The 22,922-nt window shown below is 37.6% G+C and overlaps 1 protein-coding gene across 3 annotated transcripts in view; it reads left to right on the plus strand.

Annotated features, from left to right (window-relative positions):
- arhgap36 (Rho GTPase activating protein 36) overlaps positions 1-18,665 on the plus strand; it is a 111,053-nt gene extending 92,388 nt beyond the window's left edge. For all 3 annotated transcript variants that reach the window (XM_049569299.1, XM_049569301.1, XM_049569302.1), the window contains exons 4-12: positions 3,315-3,628; positions 9,760-9,979; positions 10,175-10,230; positions 10,586-10,736; positions 10,819-10,967; positions 13,073-13,243; positions 13,547-13,635; positions 13,767-13,993; positions 14,733-18,665. In XM_049569299.1, the coding sequence (XP_049425256.1) occupies positions 3,315-3,628; positions 9,760-9,979; positions 10,175-10,230; positions 10,586-10,736; positions 10,819-10,967; positions 13,073-13,243; positions 13,547-13,635; positions 13,767-13,993; positions 14,733-15,049 (1,694 nt within the window). In that variant the 3' untranslated portion in view covers positions 15,050-18,665. The remainder of the gene's footprint in view (positions 1-3,314; positions 3,629-9,759; positions 9,980-10,174; positions 10,231-10,585; positions 10,737-10,818; positions 10,968-13,072; positions 13,244-13,546; positions 13,636-13,766; positions 13,994-14,732) is intronic.
- Positions 18,666-22,922: the final 4,257 nt, after the last annotated feature.

The following is a 22,922-nucleotide window of genomic DNA, read 5'->3' on the forward strand; positions in this document are numbered from 1 at the left end:
GTGTTCCATCTGGCATTAGGGTCTCATAATAATTTCAAAATATTTTTTCTGTACCTCATAAATTTGCCATTAAAAAGTCAGAATTCTGTCATTTTATTTGGTCTAATTTCTCAGACAGTTAGACCTAGTCAGCAGTGTGTGCACTTATGCAGATGATAGATTGTTTTCTTTTGCAGAAAAACATCCAAATGCCCCATAGATATATACACACACACACACACACACACACACACACACACACACACACACATAAACTGTATATTTGCTATTATATCAGATCCACTATCTTGATTTGAAATATTGCTTTGTCACCCTTTAATCCAACACATTGTTTTTGTTGTGGTTCCTAATGCTCTGAATTCACCTCTCTAACTGGATTTGGTGCCAGATCAGAGTGTGCACTCAACTGTTGTGGTCATGTGATGTAACAGAGCAAAGGATTTGCAGTTTTAGCAGTCGAGCTGCTGACCATCCCCTCTTCTCATTTCTCCGTTTGTCCAACCTCACTTCCTTTTGCCTCCTCTCCTTGCATCTCAGTCATGCGAGCGGAGGATGCAAAAAAAAAAACAAAACATGAGGATCTGCATCATCATCATGTTTTATATGTCAAGGTTACCAAAGAGACTTTCACAAAGGATATACCTGTGCCTCCGTGCTCCTCCAGCAAGCCTCCTCTCTCCTTAAGATGCATTTAAGGAATTGAGACATTCTTCAAGTTGGCACACTGAGATTAATTTGCAGATCACAGGCAGGAGGACGGAGGAGAGAGGAGATAAGGAGGCACAACAAAGAGAAATGAGAAAAGCCCCATGAAGCTCATGCGGTGACAGTGACCTCACCCGTGATGCATTTACCTGCAGTAAGCCTGTATCAGTCTGAGTGTGATGTCTGGTTTGTGGCTGTGGCCGCTCTAACGGGATTACCCGTTCATCCCTCTCTTACCTGCTCTCTCCATCCACTCTGTCTATTCTTATACCGCTCGTACTTGAACTCTAATCTCTCCTGTGAGGGGCTGTGTGAGTGCTGAGTTATCAGGCTGATTTCCAACACCACTGGTGCGTTATGCCAAATGGTGCAAAATCCCCAAAGTGCGTCACAACCTTTCCATTTGAGATGTGACATCCAAAACATTTAAAACCAGGTACTTAAATTGTTACAGACTTTTTGTAGTTCCACTTTGTCCACTTGCCCCAAAGATAAAAGATAAATCATCTTCCTGTTTGGACTTCAGATGTGATCAGCAGAGAAGAATGTGTTCTGTAAATACAACGGGACTCTCTCGGGCTTCCAGCTCTTCTCCAACCTCTGATTTACAACAATAATATGTTCAGACAAAATGAATTCACCTGCAGAGCTGTTTTTATGGGAGAATAAATGCTTATTGTGATTGACCCCTTTTAAGACATTTCAAAGCTAAGCTAAGCTTTGCTCAGCTCCTAAAAATCCGCATAAAGATTCAGTTAAAGTGAGAAAAGAGGATAAAAAGTTAGCATTTCCATTACAGATGTGTAATTTTTCTCCCACAGAGCTGATACCATAGACATTTAAGCAATATTTAACATTTAATAACACCAATACTGACATGTTTCCCACCAGTGTCTCCCATTATCTCTCCTCACATATATTAATAATGCTCCCTCACAACTCGACAAAAATAGTCTGAAAACAGCATGATGTATGTTGTTTTTATAAAACCAAATAAATGTTTTTACCCCAGTATGAGTCATCATTCTTTGAAGGATTAAGAGTCTCTTCACCATATCAGGCAAAAGTTTGCAATCATGACTCTCTGGACTGTCAAATTAAACCAGATTGATACAGGACATAGAAGCCAGATTTACTAACACAAGAAAGCCCTGTTATCTCATTTGTACTGGCAACTCTAACACTTGGGAAAAAAAACATCTCTTGATAGTTTACCATGCACTTTTGAATTTTGAAGTTTGGTGTTGCAGGAACTGGAGACTCCAGGACAATGGCTTCTTTCTAAAGCCTCCATGACCTGAGTGTGAGGAAAGAGGTTTCCTGTAAGGGGAGCAGCTTTCATTTTTCCTTGACCAGAAACTCTGCTTGTTGTCGCTTTGTTTTTTAATCATTCTGTTTCTTAGTCAGTAGACGTAATTGTTTACATCAGCCTATCATGACTATGGTAGACATTCAGATCAGACGTTCTCATCTGAACTCCATATTTAATGACTACATCACTTGTGTGAGAGCTGATGTAACTGAGAAAGCTCAAATAACTTCACTGCATGAGAAGCAGGTTAGGTTGAGATGTTGTGGCATTAAATCCTATCAAAGCTGCATCCACTGAATATGTTTTGGCCACTTAGGAGTATAATATAAAAATAGGTGATACTTTAAATGGCATTTTATCAAACAGTTGCCAATTTATACACTCATTTAGCAACATATTGAGGCCAGTCTCACTCCAAAGTCATTGAAATCTGGCGCTTGGGCAGTGACTTGTGGCATGAGAAACCAACTAAGAAAGGCGTCCTTTAAGGTTGATAAGATTCACGACCAGTTGCCGTTTTAGTTGACCCGTTCACCCGAGAGAGTGGTGTTCACGTCCCTTAAGATTGTAAAGCCAAACCCAGTTCTTTTTTCCTAAACCTAGCCACATGCATTTGTTGTTGTAGAACAAAAAAAATGTTTTTGTTTACATATAGGATTAATTTGGAGTTGTGTTTCTGTCCACCTGACAAATGTCCAACATTCACTCTCCTTTTAGTTCTGTTTTGGTCTCCACAGACTTCAGAGGGAATTCTAACTCTTTCTCTAAATGCTGCACTCTGGGCTGCAAAACCAAAACCATTAAACAAAAGAGGCTAAAAGTCTCCGTAAAGCTGAGGGGAACTGCAGTGTGGGCGATGATTCTCTGTGGACTTGTCACTGCAACATTTTTAACATTACACATAATCATTTGATTGGCTCACGAGGTCCCTTATATCGGGCTTTTTCATGTTCCATCAAAATAATTCCCTTTTTTTTTTGCAGAAAACACAAACCTGGCATCTTGGCACAGACCTCATCTGTTAACAACGTGTGCAACTAAAATGACAGGAATGTCTGAGATGGTTAAAAATAACCGAAGGGCCAATTCTGCAGCACCTTCACACTGTTGTTTTTGTTCCTTTGTCTGCCATGAAATCCCTCCATTACGATTAATATCTGTCTGGAAAACTAAACAAGTTATTTTGTCCTCTCTTTCACTTCATTACCTCAGAATTGTTCTTTCAGTTAACATCACTAACTAGAAAACATAAATAACTTGTCTTCACTTTTCCCATTTCCATCCTCTCCTTTCTCAGAATCTGCCCCCAAGGCATTCGGCATCCCCCTCTCCCAGGTCATCGCCAATGACCGAGCCTACAAGATTCGGCAAGACGCCCTGAAGGAGAGCAGGCGAGACTGTCTGGACCTGGAAGCCAGCATCCTGCGCTTCAGGGCCGAGAAGAGGCAGTTCTTCAACGGGAACAAGCCGCTGGTCAGCTCCTCTTCGATCACAGGAGGAGGTCCCAGCTCGCCATCAGCTAATTCGGTGGCACCGGCGCCCATATTTGAGACCCAGAACAAACCAATGTCGCCTACGTTTCTGGATAACACCGGCCGAGGACAGAGGAGGGTGAGACAGCTGTCTGAGTGATTAGATAAATATGTTTGCTGACTGTTGTAGGGTACTTTCTTTGTATCCTTACTTTTATTTATTCAAAGAGTTTTATAAACCATGATTTTCATAAACCATTCTTTGATGGCTTTCTAAAACCATGTGGTACGAATACAAGGACAAAATTAAGTTAAAAAAAAATCTAGGAAGTCAATTAGCCAAAACAACACTGAATAGTTACTACATATTTTTTTCTACTTTTGCTGCAACTGTGCTTTTTTTAATAATTCATGTTTAAAAAAATACATTTATTTAGTCCTAATTAGCCTTCCATTAACAGTATAATTCAACTTTAAACCAAAATAATGAGTATCAGATAGCAAAAATATATATATAAATCAAAAGTAGATGTAGTCTGAGGAATTAAATTCTGTATAGTGTTAGTAGATTACACTATGTTATTACTAATGCATTAAATAATAAGAATAATTTTAAATCTTTTTAGTAATTCAACAATTATATAAATTAGTCTATCAGATGTTTAGTACTAGAAGTTATTAGTTGTGAGATAAAGTGGAGTAAATCATGTTTTGTGGAACTGTAGTGGACAACAAAGTCTTATGTATTTAGGTATTTAAAAGTGTAAAGTTATTGATTTTTATGAGGATTTCAAGAATAATATAATCTATAAACACATCTTTTAAGACAGAAATGATGGTATGAACACATTCGTGCAGATGTCAGTGTCTTTACCACCGTTTTAACACTAGAGCTGATGGATAAGGAACCTTGACCTTGACATTTAGTTCTACTTCTCCCGCCAAGTGCAATATAGCAGTCTTAAAATCCTTCCCTGTTTTTGCCAAATCCCACAATGAATCAAGCAATGGGAATTTTGTTTTTTGTCTGTTTTTATGAGAGATTCAAATCAGTAACTCAAGGGATGAAAATTCTGATAATCGCTGACGTAAAAACTGGCAGTGCAGGTGTTGTTGTGCCAGGTTCAGTGTCCTCTGGGGTGAGAATAGCGTGTGTGCATGCTTACGCGTGTGTGTACAGCTCACTAATCTCTCTAACTGCATATCCAGCTGTAAACATTTTCTCACCAAATTCTTCTATTTGTTTTCACAGTTGTCTATGTTTGTACTAAAAAACGCTGTGTTCGGGCTGTGTGTGTTTTCATATGTGTGAACACCTCTGCTTGAGGCTGTCACACCCTGTAATCCTCTCCACGCTGATCTAGAAACAGTCGTTATGTTAAGCACGTAATGAGTATTATTACAGTTACGGAGCACAGTAATTGAACCTCAACCAGCCATCAAGTACAGCTCGTAAGAATCAGTCACTGCGGTAAACAGCACACACACACAGCACTGCCTGAATGGATGTGTGAATATGTGGTAGAAGATAGACAGAAATAATAATGTGGAACTGCATTAAAGAGCTGCAATCAATGATAATCTACATTATTAATTACTGTAGTAAAAATATTGTACCAAGAAGACTGTACCACTTGAAATAGTGGTGGAAGTACTCAGATCTTTCATTAGCCTACAGTAAAAGTGGCATCACCAAAGCATAGACCGTATAAAATAATGGACGTATATCCATCATAGCATCACCCATGGGTGATTGGACTCCCATTCTGAAGCCTCGAGTTTGGCATTTTGGCTGTTGCCATCTTAGATTTTTGGAGCCAAAAGTGACCATATTTGGATTTGTGGAGTGCGGAGATAACCCTAATGCTAGCTGCTAGCTTGGTTAGCACAGTGCATTAACAGCAAACTGTGATAAAGCTAATGCTAATTTTCACTAGCGAAGAACAGGCTTAAAACTATCAAAACTAAATATACTCACCAGAAGAAAACTGCCAACTTTTTGACAGGCATCGTCCACCTGTCAATCAAAGTGGCCACGCCTTCAATTTCGCATAACTTTAAGCCTTAATATCATTTAAATGGGAGAGTTACATAAAAATTCATCCGCTTAAGTCGTCATGAATATTGAAATTAGCTGGAGACCAATAAACATGTTTATTTCTGCTGTAAAGTCTGGCATTTTAACATGGAGGTCTATGGAAATTGACTTGCTCTTGGAGTCAGACTCAAGTGGCCATTCAAGGAACTGCACTTATTGGCACTTCTGTGTTTGCTTCATTTTTCAGCCCTGGAGGTCGTTGCTTCGACCACAGGAGAAATACTCTTTAACAAGTAAAAGTCCTGCATTCAAAATATATCTTATTTTATTTTAATTAACCTTTTTTAACCAGAAAAATCTATTTTTTCAAAAGTGTCCTGGCCAAGACAGGCAGCAACATAAGTTAGACAACAACATAGAGAAAGTAAGAAAGAAATTAACTAAAGCACCAAGAGTAAAAATAATCATTATGCAGATTTGTGCATTTCAGAAAAAAAAATTTAAAAAAAGATATATGTAATATTATTGGATTACAATCATCGATGCATTAATATCTACATCACTTTAATGTTGCGGCTGCATGTTTAAACTTTCAATCCAGCTGGGTATCTTAATCTATACTTCAACATTTAATTAATTTATTTATCTGAATCTGCAAAGTTACTAGTTATACTTTATATTTTGTGCTTACTTTGTAATGTCAATAAGATAAGAGCTACTGTAACCAGCTGTGGCGCCACCTTGATAAAAACTGAACTTTATACACTTTGTGAAGGGTAAAATTTATGGCAGAGCTGTTGTATTGAATTGCAACAGATTGTACAAGTGTACCTAATAAAGTGGCTACTGAATATAAGTCAATTTTTAAACCTTATAAATATTTCCAAGAAAAATTCCCACTTTGTGGCTTTACATTGTGCAGCGAGCTATATGAAACTGCCTGATGTAAAGTAAAGCTTAAAGTATAATTCTTTGTATTGATAGATGTTTCTCTACAGTGATTATCAGAAGTTGCTGTTTCGTGGAAAGACAGAACAGAGTGAGAAAGATAAAGATACAGTTTTCTCATTCATATCAACCTAAATGGGACTCTGACTCTCCCCCTTACAGCTGTCTGTACTGTAGCTGCTCACTGTTTACTTATCTGAAGACACACACACACACACACACACACACACACACACACACTTGGCTGGAGAGCTTCAGCTCAACAGATGAGGCAACAGTAATGTGGCGCTGTCACTGCGTCATGTCCCGTGCAGTGACAGATAGCGTACACAGAGGGAGTAAGGGTTGAAATTAATGGCAGGGACAAGATGAATAGTTGAGGAGAAGAATGCTTGGAGGGAAAAGTTGCTGTTAGGACATTTTAAATTATTATTATTATATATTTTTTTCCACCTATACACTCAGATTGGAGCAATGAAGCAGCCAGACCTCCTTTACTTGGACTAGCTTGGTGGAGGTTATATAAACTGTGTCAGAAAACAGTGCAGCCTCCCTATGTCCAAGATGACGTCTTTAACTGTCTTATTTTCTCTGACCAACAGTCCAAATACCAAAAACATTGTTGAAGTATTATGTATGACAAAGAAAATAATCTTTCCAATTTTAGAAGCTCAAAGGAGAGGCAATGTTTCATATTTTTGCCTGTCACACAACTCAGTGGTACCCTGTGGAGTATAAACATACTGGATTGGGATACAGCAGCTATGTTGGAAGTTTCTAGGTAAGAAAAATAATTTTTAATCATAAATGGAGCCATAAAAGCAGATTACAGTGATATTAAGTGACTTTAAAGTTCATTTAAGATGAATGAAATCAATGTATTTTGTTTAAGTCAGACTTCCATTCCCTCAAGAATGCCAGGTTTTCTAAAATACTCACAGTTTTAGAGGCTTAAAAAGAGACTACACTTGCACCCTTTACACAATAAAGATCCATTTGGTTTCCAGACTGAAGTGTGCTGTTGGAAATTCCTCCGACACTTGACGTTCCTCCAGAAACGATCTGCTGCAGGCCATTGACAAGTGATTTATATTTCTGTGGTATTCAGTGTCTCATATTTACCGGAATGGCAACGTCAGGATGAATGATAGAAACTGACTCGTCTGTTCTGTTGGCTTCTTCTTCTCCTGACATCCATCTTAAAATGGTCTTTCCATTTTCTCCTGTCAGTGATTCATTCTGGGTATCTCTTTTCTTTCTCTACTCTAGCATTATGACAGAATGTTTTTTTTTCTCCATTTAAAGCTGTACCAATCAATACAGAGTGATGGAGATATATCGAAACTAGATGGCGCTCAGCTTGTGTTGCTCAAAGCACCAAAACAATACTTTTAAAAAACTCAATAGCAATGTCTCTTTCCAGAAATCATGACCTGGTTACTTAAGATAATCCACAGACCTTGTTGTGAGCGCTTTCATGTAGGAACTTTTTTCTTACTTACAAACTACACCCACCAACTGTAACATGGCACAGAAGGAAGTGTGCATCTGCTCATGGTCGAGAGGCTCTTGCTCGGGACAGCAAGAGATGTCAACATTAATGGCGTCCATCTCGGCTGAGCTGTAAAGTTAGTTAGCTCAGCGGTGCTAAGAGATATACTTGCTTATAGCTATGTTGTGTGTACATGACAGCTGCCACGTGTCACCTGCGTCCGTACATGCTCAGAAATAAATGCAACGTGTCTGCAAGATAAAATACACATATGAAAGGTCGGGGCAGTGCTGGCAGAAGAGAAAGGAATTCACTACTGGCAAGATCTGCTCTAGATATACCATCCATGCTGATCCCAGAATTAACAATACAGTAACTCCTTGAGTATTACCAAGTCTATCGTTTACATTATGCAAATCAGGAAGTTTTATATGGTCTAAGACCTTTGGTGTGCCATCTAGTTGAATCCTATTGTAACAACCGTCGTACATCGTAGGGGTGTAAATCACCAGTTTCATCATGATACGATATTTTATGGATTCGTTGGACAACAATACAACATTTGCCAATATCACAAAGCCTGTCACAATACAATTTTGAGTCGATGTGATTCAGGGCCCTGCGATCGATAAGGGATGATGTTATCTGCCCATTTATCACGATCGGTTACAGAGGAAGCTGCCACCCTTTCTTTTTTGCTCTTCGCCATAAAAGATAAAAACACATAAATAATGTAAGTTATTGTAACTGTACAGTAAATTTTACTTTAAAACCCAAAGTGGATGTTTGACCCAAAACATGATCTTTTGAGGACTTGAGGACTGTCTAGCTTAAAGCCCTGAAGGCAAAATTCTTCCAACAGCCATAAAACACGAATTAACAGCAAGATCTTTTAACAGATGTATTAAATTCAGCTCAGTAACAACTGTCAAGGTTCATGGACAAAACAATACTTTTTAGCTAGCCACTCATTATCAGCTTAGCTATAAGCTATTAGCATGTTGACACTGCATAAATTAGCCTAGCTGCTAGACTTTTTTCCCTCTACTCACAGCATTACGAATATGTGAATAATCCCGTTTATGAAGTACTGGTTGTTTACGCAAAAGCAAAGTTCAGAAGCAAGTATATCTCCGACCTCATGGATGGCGGTTGTAGTATGGTAGAAAGAAAATAGTTCTACATGAAACTAGTCACAACAAGGTCTGAAGATTATCTTGAGTAACCGGGTCATGAACTAGGAGAGTAAGCAGACATCTCTACGGACAGTATCTCCAACACCTGGCACCTTTTTTTTATTTTAGGGTGAACTGTCCCTTTAAGTAAATGCTTGTAGTGGTGAACCAAGACAGATACATACAGCTCCCCTCAACTGTTTCAGCAAAAGTACAGAAATATTATAATCAAAATGTACATAAAGTATTAAAAGTAAAAGTAACTAAATAGCTAGTTTTAATTACATTATATGAAGTTAGGTAGTTTCATCCAGTGGTTCCCAACCTTGGAGTCGGGCCCTTCCAAAGGGTCACAAAATAAATCTGAGGGGCCTTGAGATGATTAATGGAAAATAAGAAAAAAAAAGTTTTGCAACACAAATCTGAAAAGTTATTTAAATTAAACTACTGTTAAATAAATGTAGTGGAGCAGAAAGTACGATATATTTCTGTGAAGTGAATTTTAAAGTAGCACAAAAAGGAAATACTTAAGTACATGTACCTCAAACTTGTCCTCAAGTACACTGCTTGAGTAAAAGTACTTAGTTACATTCAGTCCTCTCTCCCCCTCCCCACAGGGCGGTCTGTCAGTAGACTCCATCTCCGACCTTGTAGAGAGCCAGTCTCGCCTGCTGGAGGCGCTGCAGCTCTCCCACCCGGCCGAGCTGGAGCTGAAGAAGTCACCAGGTGGCAGCAGCTCATCAGAGAAAAGGACCCAGACCAAGCTCAGCCTCAACCCCATCTACAGACAGGTGCCCCGGGTGGTGGAGAGGTGCTGCAATCACATCGAGACCTACGGTGAGACACAGACTGTATCACAGTTGTGCCATTTGGGGTCCCTAAATGTAACAAACTCTTTAAACTTGAAGCCAATGTAGACATCTGGCTTAAAGAACATTCATTAATGCATCCACACTGAAGCCTGAGTGTTCATGTAAATGTAGATACATGCAACTTGATGAGACTATTTGTTGCTCCATTTTGTGTCCCCAGGTCTTCAGACTGTGGGAATTTTCCGAGTTGGTAGCTCCAAGAAGAGAGTGAGACAGGTGAGGATGTTTTCTGTTCATCCACATGCTTTTTTGTTATTTCAACCACATAAAAAACAATCTGGATAACATGTTGTTTGTCTTAGGACTCCCTAAAACTGCCCTATATAATGCTACTCATACTCAGACACTGCCCCGTGCTTCCTGTCAATCTTCACTATGCACTGGAAAGAAAAAAAACGATCTTCAAGTGAAAAGCTGACGATGTGTGATATCCTGTTTTGGAGAAATCGTGCCTACTGGGGGAAAGTGACTCCTGTTTAACCTCTGTGTTTGTTTTTGTCTTTTCCTATGTGTCTCTTCACTTTTTAATTTCTATCTTGGGGTTCATTTGTCCTCTCTGTGTGCTCCTCAGCTGCTTGAGGACTTTGACATGGGGGTGGACGTCCAACTGGATGAGGAGCAAAGCGTCCATGACGTGGCAGCGCTGCTCAAAGAGTTTCTCAGAGACATCCCTGATCCTCTGCTGACCAGAGAGCTCTACCCGGCCTTCCTGCACGCCACCTGTAAGCACACACACTCGCACGCATAGTGTAAACAGCAGAAACAGCTGCAAATCAAACTAAATCTTGTGTGTGCCTCCTGTAGTGCTGAGGGGAGCGGACCAGCTTCAGTACCTGCAGCACCTCCTCTACCTGCTGCCTCCCTGTAACTGCGACACTCTGCTGCGACTCCTCAGCCTGTTACACACAGTGCAGAGCTTCGCCCAGGACAGCATAGGAACAAATGACGAGGAGGTAGGGCTGCTGACTGCTCATGATGAAAGACAAATGTCATACAATACACATCAGAGGGTCTAACAATAACATGCTATTTAGCTGCATCATGGGAAGTGTAGGATCACGCTGTCTTTTAAGAGCTTTACTTAAACTAGGAACAAACGAAAGTCAGGATATCTTGGTTTATGCTGCACTGATTCTGATCATTCCTTATCTTGCTTTTTTTCTTGTGCACTAAAAACATGGAAGTTCAGCAGTTTTAGAATTTCCCAAAAGCACTTCAGAATCCGAAACATCTTTATTGCCAAGAAAGTTTTCACACATAAGAAATTTGCCTTGGCCTTTTGATTCAGAAAAAAACAAGTACTCTAAATTATAAATAGAAAACAGAAATTACAAATGTGCTTCTGTGCTTCTACAGTAATTTAAAGTTTTGTCGATGATATCCCAAACATGAAAATATTATTGCTATGGTACTTTAACACCATATAAGCTCTAATGCTAGTCTTAGTCCTATGTTTTGTTTTGGTAGTTTTCAAACAAACTTTGTCTTTTAATCTTATTAATCAAAACACATTTGCGAAAGTACAATATTTCTACAAACTGTCAGCAGCCATGGCTGGAGACATTGTGTTTTTAGGGACACACATACATCCCATTCTCCTGAACGCAACATCTCAATACCACCTCAAATATGGTGCAAATGTTCCCTCAGCCTCAATGACAAACTGTTTAGATTTTGAGGATCATAAGTCAAAGGCCAAGGTCATTGTGACCTCATCTGTCTCATTATCGTGAACAGGATTTCCCAAGAATGGCCGGAGGGAATTTTTTAAAAATTTGGCACAAACTTTTTCGCTCAGACTCAAGGACGAACTGGATAGATTTGGTGGTTAAAGGTCAAAATTCAAGTATTTCATCAAATTTGGCACAAACATCCACTTTGAGTCAAGGATGAACTGGATAGATTTGGTGGTTAAAGGTCAAAATTCAAGTATTTCATCAAATTTGGCACAAACATCCACTTTGAGTCAAGGATGAACTGGATAGATTTGGTGGTTAAAGGTCAAAAGTCAAGTATTTTATCAAATTTGGCACAAACATCCACTTTGAGTCAAGGTTGAACTGGATAGATTTGGTGGTTAAAGGTCAAAAGTCAAGTATTTCTTCACATTTGGCACAAACATCCACTTTGAGTCAAGGTTGAACTGGATAGATTTGGTGGTTAAAGGTCAAAAGTCAAGTATTTCTTCACATTTGGCACAAACATCCACTTTGAGTCAAGGATGAACTGGTGTTAAGGTTCAAGGTCACTGTGACCCCATCCGTCGCATTCTCGCAATGTAACATCTCAAGAACATCTGGAGGGAATTCTTCGAATTTGGCACAAACATCTACTTGGACCCAAGGATGAACTGATTAGACTCTGGTGGTCTGTTGTCAAGGGTCACTATGACTTTGCATCACTCTCTGTCTCATTTTGTAAATTCTGTGATATTTCAAGGACGCCTTGAGGACATTTCCTCAAATTGGACTCAAACGTCCACTTGGACTCAATAATGAACTGATTAGAATTTGGTGGTCCAAGGTCAAGATCACTGTGACCTTACAAAACGTGTTTTTTGGCCATAATTAAGGAATTCATATGCACACTATGACAACATTTCACACAAATGTCAAAAAGGATACAATGATGACATTTATATTCAAAAGGTAAAAGGTCAGCTTCACTGTGACATCATATTATTCTGCATAAAACACTTTTTTGGCTGTTACTTAACGTCATATCTCAGGAACGGAAGGGGAGACATTTGGTCAGATACTGAATCAGTGACTCTAGTCTTGGGTGCCCACTTTGAAACTGTGCTGATTGTATAGATTGTCTGTGCTGTCAGGGGGCAACTTAAAGTGGAAAAACTGTCTGGTATTTAACAAGAAAAATAGGAAAGGAAAAGTCAACAATAAATTAAATTTCAAGATAAAAGTAATTTATAGCAGAAACATATTTCCTTCTTGCCTTTCCTTTTAATCATCCATTTACCACAGAGATTGTGACCACTGGTTGAGAGCAATTAAAAATATAACTCAAATGAACACCTGTCCTTCCTCCTCTCGTTATCCAGATCCCCGGCAACAAAATGACAGCTGCGAACCTGGCGGTGATCTTTGGGCCCAACCTGCTGCAAAGGGAAAGAGGAGGAGATATGAGCCCTCACGCGATGGGGATTGAGGACAGCACTGCAATCATCAATGTGACCCTGGTGCTCATACAGAACTACAAGAGGCTCTTCACAGTACGTCGATGATCATACTTAGCCTCCAATTGTAACATTTTTCTGGCGTCTTTTAGAAAACTAGTACCAGAGATGTTATCAGTGTTAAAGGGTGTATTGGTATCTTTTAATGCAGACAGAGTTGGTTTCATAAGATGAGTCTTTGAGATATTTGCCTCTTAACCTCGGTACAATCGAAATGAATGTATAATTAAGTTTGTGGTGCTCCAAGAACTGAAAAAGTCAACTTTTTATTGGGAGTTCTTTGAATAAACAAACGATTCTCTCAAGATCCAGTCCAAACCTTTAATATGTGTGATCCAGGTTTCTGCAGAGCTGCAACAGGAGGTCCTGATGAGTCTGATCCAGACAGACCCAGACATCATCGACTATCTGCTGCGTAGGAAACTCAGGTAACCATGACAACCAGTTAGTCAATTAAGTCCCTAAGAGTCTCAGATCTACTGTCTTTTTTAAGTGTGGCAATTTTTGAGGGTTTAAACAAACTACTGATGCTACATTATATTTTCATCCCTTCTTATAGCGGCAGTCACCTGACAGTGGAGAGCAGCAGTGAGTCAGGAGGTCGTCGGGATACAGGGGCGTCTCTGGACTCTGTGGGAGCGTCTAGTGGGAGTTTGTCTCCGCTGGAGCCTCCATCACCACTTTTCCCACCCGATGGCAGCGGTGGTGAGGGCAGCCTGACGAGCGAGGTCTTCCTCAACGTTCTCAAACTGAACCAGAACAGGAAGCGTCAGGAAGCAAGATACGGTACGGTGCCGTTGATATCCATTATTTTTTCTAGACTTTGTGCCCTTTGAATTATATTTATTATTATCATTATTTCTGAAAATCCTGAGGCTACAAATAATCTTACTCAGGGTCTAATTTATTTATTTATTATAGACATCAGTCCACATACAGTGACTGATGCATTGATCTGTTGTTTCACTATATTAAAGCATCTCTAAGAAGCATCTCTAAAATTAAATGTATATGTTTGATTAAAAAAAATGGCCCACACACCAAGTATTTGGCCTTAATGTGTTATAACACAAGTGTGCTTGGATGATAAATGTGCCCACAGCACCACCTAGTTGTGACAGATAGAGAGTTGGTAACAAGAGCATCAAGTTCTGATGGAGTAAATAAATGACAAATATCACACAATTTCCTCCTACAAAACTGACCGTATTTTGCTTGTGTCATAGTCCTTTGTTTTTCCCAGTTTGTGTGGAATTTCAATTTTGAAATTTAAAGTTTTAAATGAGTCATCTACTTTTTTAAAATAATATATAAAGGGATCAAGAGGCTTGCTCGAGGATCAATTTCTCAGCATCTTTTCCATTTAGAAATGGTCGTACCTTAGCTATGTTTCTGGAGTGAAAAAATAATGTTGTGAACATCAAGGAAGGGCCATGTGCACCCCCACTCCCCCATCCCCAAACCGAAACCTGAACCCCTTGACAACATTACTGGTTTGAACCCCATCCTCTTGTCAATCCTCCAGGTGACGCCCCTTCAGGTAAATCCATCCGCCACATGCGCCAGTTCCACTCCCACCACAACTTGCTCAGCCTGGCGCAGCCCTCCAGAGGCCACGGTCAGGAACACGACTCCCAGGACCGCAGCAGGGGCCCACTGGGCTCTGCACTGAGCTTCACACTGGCAGGCGTCAGCAGTGGCAGCTGCTCCAGTCTGACCGGATCGACAGAGAACAGTATCTGGGTGAGACAGACGCCGCAGGAGGAGAGCAAACCATCACCGGCCTCTAATTTCTGGGACTTCTTTACGGGGAAAGGGTCGAGCTCGGAGACGATGGTATGATGAAGGGTGAGAAGAGGAAGAACATGAAGGGAAGGAGTGTGTGTGTGTGCTTGTGCTGATGCTGTCAGAGGTCAGAAATCCCCCCAAAAATTTGTCAGATTTCCTGTTACATTTGCAACAGACACACGTGCTGATTTAAAAGGATGTTAAGATCCAATAATATTAAAAATCTAAAAGTGTATTTCTAGTGATACAGAAGTGATAACATAAATCCTCTGCAGCACTTCATGCTCCTAATATCTCCACTGAATTCTCAAAGCCTACCTGACCTTAGGACTTTAAGGGAGCATGCTGTTGAAGATCTTCCCTGATGGAAGTTGGTATTTTCTGGCATCTCTGGAACGCAGCACGTGTATGAATGTATAGTTGGGACACAGAAGAGGAAGGACATTTTGGAAAAACGCATCAAAAACTTTTTTCTTTTTTTAAAAAGACATTGGATTTGTGACAGAAATTGTTGCAAACTTTTAAGCACGGCTCACTCTGACTGACGTGGACAAAATTAAATGAAGGAAACAAGACTGACAAACTCTGTTTATGAGATTATATGAAAGTGGATGCAGTAATAATTGTGATGTACATATTGTGTACATGATGTATTCATAATTTTACACACACAACTCTTGTCTGTACTGCGTAGAACTGTGTTACTATGTGTAGCTGCATGGACTCTACTAACACTTCTTTATCTGATACCTGTACTGATATCATACCAGACTGTTTTTTTGTTGTTTTCCTGTAACCTGCAGTAAGCTACATTCACTATCAATGTAATGTACAATTCAGCTATCTAACATTCAGCTAGCATCCAAAACACCTTACGATGACTCTGCAAAACAAAAAATAAACATATTAAAGCCAGAACTTTGCTAAATGTATTTATAGATAGACATCAGTTAAGTTTATTTTAACACCATTTACGTTGCTGTATTTTAACATGTGGTAATGTCATTTATATTGAAATACAGTCAGTAAAATGGAGTTGAAATAACAGTCATACATAAACTAGATGTCTACAAGGGTTTAAGGTTTATACCAAAGTCATCTGTTTTAAGTAGAAATATTTTGACCTGCAAACCACCACATCACTGCTTATTAAGAAAGTGCATCTATGTTAGTTTAAGCTAACAGTTATTTTCATTATCAGTCAATTTATCAATTTATTGTTTCAAAAAATTTTGAAAATGAATTTTTTTGGCTTTATAAATGACTTATTAACAATCAATTATCAATAGTTTATCAACTGATGGGCATTTAATCTGTTTTTGACACACATGTAAACCTGCTCATCGTCGACAAACAAGACAATCGAGTCAAACACTAAATCGGGTGTGTACAGGCACTTTTTGTCATCTCTCAAAATTTAAAATTTCAATGTTAACATCAGGACATTCCCCTCAAAGAGCCCACAAAGTGTTAAATACCTTATCTTAGTGGTTCCCAACTGGTGGGTTGCAGTCCAAAAGTGGGTCGTGGGTCCATTCTGAATGGACCCCAGGTGACCTTGAACTAATAACTAAGAGGAAATTTGGACCCCGTGGCTGGACCAGTTGGGAACCCCCGCCTTATATCATATGTAGACAATTTTATAATGCCTGAGTTTAAAGCACAGTACCATGTTTGCTGTATTTTAAGGAGCTCTGCAACAGGACCTATTCACTCCAGAAATATGAACTTTAGAGAATCCAGACCAAGAATTTGGACACAACAGTTATGATGGAAACACGTTGATACACTTGGAATCTGTTATCAATCCCATAAAAACAGATGTTCACCAGCTGACAAATTTCTGAGCACACAAACAGCTGCGCATTCCACTACGCACTGATGTGGTGATTTGCAACCAAGTCAAAATATCAAACCTGGGCCAGAGTTGGTTGATATGTTAATGTTTTATGTCTAGGTCAGACGTTTCGCATCACCTTGTCTCCTAGGGCTTCAGTACAGTGTCTTCATATGACCCCTTACCCAAAAGTTGCTCACACATTTTGAACTCTAACCTCCAGACTTCTTGGCATTTCTCAGAGGTCAGATGCTGCATTCAAATCTCATGAGTCACAGTAACAACCGTTACTGTCTTTTCAGTCGCATCTATGTCAATATCCATTCAAGATTGCAACTGGGATATTCAAATTTTTCTGAAAGATCCCAATAAAATTGACTTGATTTCTTTTAAAAACATGGGAGGGCCCAAAAGAAGGCCATGAGCAATGAAAGGAAAAACGACCCAAAAAATTAGAAAAAAATAGGAAGAAATGAGTTAAAAGAGAAAATAAAAAGAGTGCTTAAAATTATAATAATAATGTGAGATAATTTTAGAATATGAAAATAATTATAAATACAGTTTTCCCTAGCTTTTTTCTTTTCCTCTATTTTTTTCAATATAATTTTCTAAATTCTAAAATGTTTTGCAATTTGTGGGACATTTCTCACCATGGTAAACTTTACAATCAAATTTTTACCATTTCTACTATGAATTCAATAATTTTTCCCCGTTAAAGGGTTTTTTGGGGGAGTTTTTCCTTATCCGCTGCAAGGGTCATAAGGACAGAGGGATGTCGTATGCTGTAAAGCCCTGTGAGGCAAATTGTGATTTGTGATATTGGGCTTTATAAATAAAATTGAATTGAAATTGAATTGAATTCAATATTATGTGACTGTGACATAAACTTGTTCAGTATTTCACAAGGTAAAAGCAACAATAAAAAAGTAAAATAAAAAATTAATGTTATTTTCTCCAGTAGAACTTGTTTATGCCTCAAAGAAATAAAGGTCTTTCATTGTTTCAAGTGCTCTGAAACATTTAAAATTGAACATCCACAATTACAAACTGCAGACTGTGCAATTCCACCTCCTTTGGAAGATAGCATTGTATAGTTGAAACTAAATTTGACCTTTGGTTACCAAGGTCAAGAATGAATTATTTCTTATCAAGCCAGTCATCTTGGGGACCTCTGATCTAGGCTGTTCCAACAACTCTCCAATACCCATATTTCAGTGTAAAGCAGTACTTGAAATACTGTTGAAACAATGGCTATATGTCTAAAAACCTTTAACCTGTCAACCAAATTTTGCCCTGGACGTCTAGACATCTCTCCACCTGAATCTGAATACCTTTAAAGAAATGTGGAGGCATGAATATCTGTTTGTCATATTGTCATAGAGTGTAGTTGCCTGGCTGTAACCACAGGAGGGCGACATTCTCCACATAAGTGCAACCTTAAACTCTCTCATTGCTTTTCCTATTATCCACAGACTCATATAATGTTGGTCAAATATATAGATTAAATGTATTAGGTTTGGGGAGTAGTGCCACACGACTAGAAACTGTAAAGGTGTTTTTGTTTTTTGGCCTCGTTGTAGAAATCCATGTTTCCACTGTACAGAGCTGTTCCTACATCCTCACATTGTATTTCTTCACCATAAATGCAGAAGTCGTACTGAGTCCGTCCTTCACCTCTGCAGATGGATTTATCATCTTCTCTTTTGGATTCCTTAAGGAGAAAACAAGATGTATTGTCTTTTTGTCTGTTTTTTCTATATCGCTGTAAAATCCATCAAGACCTAAACCAGAGAATGTACCACATACCTGCAGAAAATTAAATGTCAAACTGCCTCTAAGTGTCATTGCTTATTGTGAAATGTCCCAGGAGAGAAAATGTTTAAATGTTCTGAGATAGTGCGCTGAACAGAATAATCAGTTTTTAGGAGTTTTGGGTCAGACTTTTGGCAGCGCAAAAAGCATTTAAAAAGCAATAATGTGAGTCGGGAGATGAGAAAGCCCTCGGAGTGAAGATGATCTCACACTGAATTTGCAGACGGAGAGCTTTCTCATCCTGCGGCGAATTTGGATTTCTTCCATTTAGATGCTGCAGTTGTTTTTCAAAACTTACTGCAGTTATTGTAGCTGACATACCAAACTGCAAGAGACCAGAAGCATCTCCGTGTTTGGCATATGGTAAAAATACAAAGTCATACATCTGTATAATAGTCTGTGATATGGACTCTTGTTTTCAGTCTCTTTAAATGTATTCAGCATCATTTACCTTAGAGCAGTATTTCAAGACCGGAGACAACATCCCCTCAGAATTCTCCACTGGTTCACAAGACAAAGTTCACACTGTGTCTACGTTAACTCAAAGCAGTAGCTCATTGTTATTTTGCTTGTGACCCCTTAAAATGAAGTAAAGTTTATACATTGTTTTACTGAAGGGATTTTAAAGGTACTAATTTTTTAGACTTTCCAGTATTTAACTAGAAGACAACAAGTATAGAGAAAAGTGAGTGAATTAAAAATTAAAAATTGTGTGATTTCGATTATAATTTTCGACAGCAGTTTACAAAGCAAAACATAAAAACATGATAAGCAAAGAAATTTCTCCTGCTGTTCAATTTTTTTTTCACAATTTTAAGAACTTTGTAGAACATTTTGGCAGAGATTAAGTGTGCATATAAGAGCCACATGTCAGGGAGACTTGAAGGGATGAAGGAGACAGAAGAAGAAAAAGACAGAATAGCAGTCAATGAGGTTTGCTTGACTAAACATCAGGAAGGCATTTTTGATTACACATAGCATACTATGACATTTTCATATTTTTTAGGTGATGTTAAACTGACTCACATCTTGATGTGACACATGATTTTTCATAATTTTTGACAACATACTATACTATGACTTTGTTTTCATGGTGTTGAGGACATGCTATACTAAGATGTTTTTTCAAGGTTTTGGACGACATACAGGACTAGGACTACTTTTTCATGTTTTTGGCATACTTATTGACATACTTATTGATTTTGGTAGAGATACTATACTATGACTTGTTCTCATGGTTTTTGATGACATACTATACTATGACTTTTTGCCATGGTTTATTTCGACAAACTATACCATGATCATTTTCAGTGATTGCTGACGACATATTAGCCTATACTGTGACTATTTTTCAGTGTTGTGGACGACATACTATACTATGACTTTCTTACATGATTTTTGATGACATACTATACTGTGACCTTTTTTTCGTTATTTTTGATGACATACAACACTATCAATTTTTTTTCATGATTCTTAATGACATACTATGCTATGACATTTTTTTATGATTTCTTAATGACATAGTATACTATAACATTTTTTCATCATTTTTGATGACATACAATACGATGACTATTTTTCATGGTTTATTCGACATACTATATCATGACTATTTTTCATGGTTTATTCGACATACTATATCATGATTATTTTTTTGGGCTTTTGCCTTTAATGAACAGGACAGAGTGAAATGGGGTGAGAGAGAGAGAGCTGGGGGGTGACACACAGCAAAGGGTTGCAAGCCGGAGTCGAACCTGCGACCGCTGCAGTGAGGCATCACCTCTGTACATGGGGCAACAGCACTATCCGCTACGCTACCGACACACCATATCATGATTATTGTTGAGGATTTTGACAACATATTATACTATGACTATTTTTCAGCGTTTTGAGGACACACTATACTATGTACGTCTTTCATGGTTTTTGACGACATATTTTTCATGATTTTCAATGATGTACTGTACTATACTATAACTATTTTTTTTTGTTTTTGATGACATGCTATACTATGACATTTTTTTCTTTTTTGACAACATACTAAACTATGACTTCTTTTCATCGTTTTTGATGACATGCTATACTATGACCTTTTTTTCATAATTGCTCATGACATGCTATACTATGACATTTTTTTCGTTTTTGACAACATACTAAACTATGACTTCTTTTCATCGTTTTTGATGACATGCTATACTATGACCTTTTTTTCATAATTGCTCATGACATGCTATACTATGACATTTTTTTCGTTTTTGACAACATACTAAACTATGACTTCTTTTCATCGTTTTTGATGACATACTATACTATGACTTCTTTAATGGTTTTTGAAGAAAATCCTGTGACATTTGACGACATGGTATAATCTGACTTGTTTTTAATAGTTTTGGGCGACATACTAAACTATTACTATTTTTCATCATTTTTGACAGCATACTATACTATGACTTTCTTTCAATATTTTGACAACATGCTACACAGTGACATTTTTTCAAGATGTTTGACAACATAGTAAAGTGTGACTTTTTTCAAGATTGTTAAAGACGTATACCATAACTATTTTTCAGCGTTTTTGAGGACATACTGTATTGTCTTTTTTTTTTTTATTAATTTGGATGACACACAATACTATGACTTTTTTCATGATTTTTGAGGACATATCATAATATGATGTTTTTTCGTCGTTTTGGACGACATAGTATACTATCACTGTTTTTCATTGTTTTTGCAATACTATGACATTTTTATGCAATTTTGAACAACATGCCATACTATGACATTTTTGTGCCATTTTGATCAACATGCTATACTATGAAGTTTTTTATGCAATGTTAAACAGCATGACTTTTTTATGCTATTTTCATTGACATGTTATAGTATAACTATTTTTATGCAATTTGAACGACATGGTATAGTATGACTTTTTTATGTCATTTTGAACAACATACTATAGTATGACCTTTTTATGCAATTTGAACGATATGCTATACTATGGCGTTTTAATGCAATTTGTAATGACATGCTATGCTATGACGTTTTTATGCAATTTTAAACATGCTATACTATGTCGTTTTTATGAAATTTTGAACAACGTGCTATACTATGACCTTAGTATGCAGTTTTGAATGACATGCTATACTATGACCTTAGTATGCAGTTTTGAATGACATGCTATACTATGACTTTTAATGCAATTTTAAACGTCAGGCTATACTATGTCGTTTTTATGAAATTTTGAACGAAATGCTATACCATGATGTTTTTATGCAATTTTAAACAACATGCTATACTGTCGTTTCTATGCAATTTTGAACGACATGCTACAGTATGACTTTTTTGTGCAGTTTTGAACATGCTATACTATGACGTTTTTAGGCAATTTTGAACATGATAGAGTATGACTTTTTTTATGCAGTTTTGAATGACATGCTATACTATGATGTTTTTATGCAATGTTAGATGACATGCTATACTATGACTATTTTCATGCAATTTTGAACAACATGCTATACTATGCCATTTTTATGCAATTTTAAACAACATGCTATACTATGACTTTTTTATGCAATTTTGAACGACATGCAATAGTATGTTTTTATGCAATTTTTAACGATATGCTATACTTTGATTTTTTTTATGCAATTTTGAACAACATGCTATACTGACTTTTTTTGCATTTTTAAACGACATAGTATACTATGACTTTTTTTATACAATTTTAGAAGACTTGCTATACTGTGACTTTTTTATGTAATTTTGAACGACATGCTATACTATGACTTATTTTCCTTTCTGACGAAATACTATTTTTTGATTTATGACGACATACTATCTTATGACATTTTTTCATGATTTTTGACAGCATACTATAATATGATTATTTTCATCGTTTTTGACAACATACTATATCATCACTTTCTTTCATGATTTTGGACGACATAGTATACTACAATGTTTTTTCATCCAAAAATCCTTTCATCCTTTTCTGGCACTTTTATGCCATATTATACTATGACTTTTTATGACACTTGTACGACATACTATAGTATGACTTTTTATTGACACTTTTTACGCCCCACTATACTATGACTTTTTTGTGGCACCTTTTACAATGTACTATAGTATGACTGTTTTTTTGTTTTGGTCTTTTTTGCAACATACTACACTATGATTTATATGGCTGTTTTTACATGCTATACAATTATTCTTTTACATTATAAGAAATAATATTATGAAACCTGTCCTTTTCTATTACAAACTATACTGTGACAC

This window comes from Epinephelus fuscoguttatus, linkage group LG23, assembly GCF_011397635.1.
Source record: "Epinephelus fuscoguttatus linkage group LG23, E.fuscoguttatus.final_Chr_v1".
Classification (NCBI taxonomy): Eukaryota; Metazoa; Chordata; class Actinopteri; order Perciformes; family Serranidae; genus Epinephelus; species Epinephelus fuscoguttatus.